At 58.5% G+C, this 1758-nt stretch overlaps 1 protein-coding gene across 1 annotated transcript; it reads right to left on the bottom strand.

Moving 5' to 3' along the window:
• Positions 1–37: 37 nt before the first annotated feature.
• LOC131214704 (uncharacterized) lies at positions 38–1738 on the bottom strand (the record flags this gene model as incomplete). Its single annotated transcript, XM_058209037.1, has 2 exons — positions 1576–1738; positions 38–1522 (listed from the first exon to the last, which is right to left on the bottom strand). Coding segments are annotated over exons 1-2 (1648 nt in total), but the record flags the coding sequence as incomplete, so codon positions are not given.
• Positions 1739–1758: the final 20 nt, after the last annotated feature.

A 1758-nucleotide genomic window follows, 5' to 3' on the forward strand; every position in this document is an offset into this window, starting at 1 on the left:
GCAAGGTCACCATCGCTGGTGCCGACACCACCTGTACCTGGATACTGCTCTAACGATGTGCCGCCGGCACCCCCTGCACCCCCTGCACCTGTACTAACGGCTGTCGATCCGCCGGGATAGCCTCCGGGCCCGCCCGGATATTGGCCGGTACCGCTAGGGTAATATCCGGGATACTGTCCACCAGCAACAGGGTACTGTCCGGCGCCAGTGCCTCCTGGATATTGCGACGTTCCACCGCCCGGATATTGACTTCCTGCTCCACCACCACCTGAAACGCTTCCTCCAGGATACTGTCCCGCAACATGCTGTCCTGCTCCAACGCCTGTTCCAGGATACTGACCTCCTACTGCGCCTCCCGTTCCACTTGGGTACTGTCCTCCAGGATACGGTACGACCCCTGTCCCCACTTCTCCGCCTACTCCAGGATATTGGCCAGTTCCTGCACCAGTCCAGGAATGTTGTCCTGTTCCTGTTCCAGTCGGGCTTGGGTACTGCCCTACGCCTGTACCAGAGGGATAATGGCCTGTTCCTGCACCACCAGCGCCAGGATATTGTCCATGTTGTCCCATTCCCTGCTGTCCCGTTCCAGTCCCTGCAGGATGGTATCCTGCTCCAGCTCCTGAAGGATACTGCCCAACACCGGTAGTACTTGGATGTCCTCCTGCAGCCGGACCTGTTCCACCGGGGAACTGTCCTGTTCCCACTCCAGCGCCTGTTGGATACTGACCAGCTCCTGTAGCGCTTGGATATTGGGCACCACCGACTCCTGTTGGTTGTTGACCACCGACAGGATACATTCCTGCTCCTCCTCCACTTCCGGTTGGGTATTGGCCTTGTCCCACTCCAGCGCCTCCAGGATAGTGGCCACTTCCTACTCCGGAGCCACTGGGATACTGGGCAGTTCCAGCACCTCCCGGATAAAATACTTGGCCGGCTCCTGTTCCAGTTCCTGTTGGATACTGTCCAACACCCATGCCCGTACCTCCAGGATATTGACCAATACCGGTACCAGATCCGCCAGGATAACCAGTTCCACCAGTTACTGATGCCCCTGGGTATTGCCCTGTTACTGGAAGCTGTCCACTACCTGTAACTCCACCAGGATACTGTCCGCTGCCAGGAACTCCAGCTCCGCCAGGATACTGTCCGCTACCAGGAACTCCACCTCCACTAGGGAACTGTCCACTGCCAAGACCTCCTGCCCCACCAGGATACTGTCCGCTGCCAGGAACTCCAGCTCCGCCAGGATACTGTCCGCTACCATGAACTCCACCTCCAATAGGGAACTGTCCACTGCCAAGACCTCCTGCCCCACCAGGATACTGTCCGCTGCCAGGAACTCCAGCACCACTAGGATACTGTCCGCTGCCAGGAACTCCAGCTCCACTAGGATACTGTCCACTACCAGGACCTCCTGCTCCACCAGGATACTGTCCGCTACCAGGAATTCCAGCTCCACCAGGATACTGTCCGCTACCAGGAACTCCAGCACCACTAGGGAACTGTCCACTACCAGGACCCCCTGCTCCGCCAGGATACTGTACACTGCCAAGACCTCCTGCCCCACCAGGATACTGTCCACTACCAGGAACTCCTGCTCCACCAGGATACTGTCCGCTGCCAGGAACCCCAGCTCTGCCAGGATACTGTCCACTACCAGGAACTTCGGCTCCACTACCAGGTCCAGGACGTATGGCACTCCCTGGATAATCTTCACTACCCACGCCACCAGCCACATGATGTGATCCTACGCCAGAC

The sequence above is a fragment of the Anopheles bellator genome, unplaced genomic scaffold (assembly GCF_943735745.2).
Source record: "Anopheles bellator unplaced genomic scaffold, idAnoBellAS_SP24_06.2 scaffold01978_ctg1, whole genome shotgun sequence".
Classification (NCBI taxonomy): Eukaryota; Metazoa; Arthropoda; class Insecta; order Diptera; family Culicidae; genus Anopheles; species Anopheles bellator.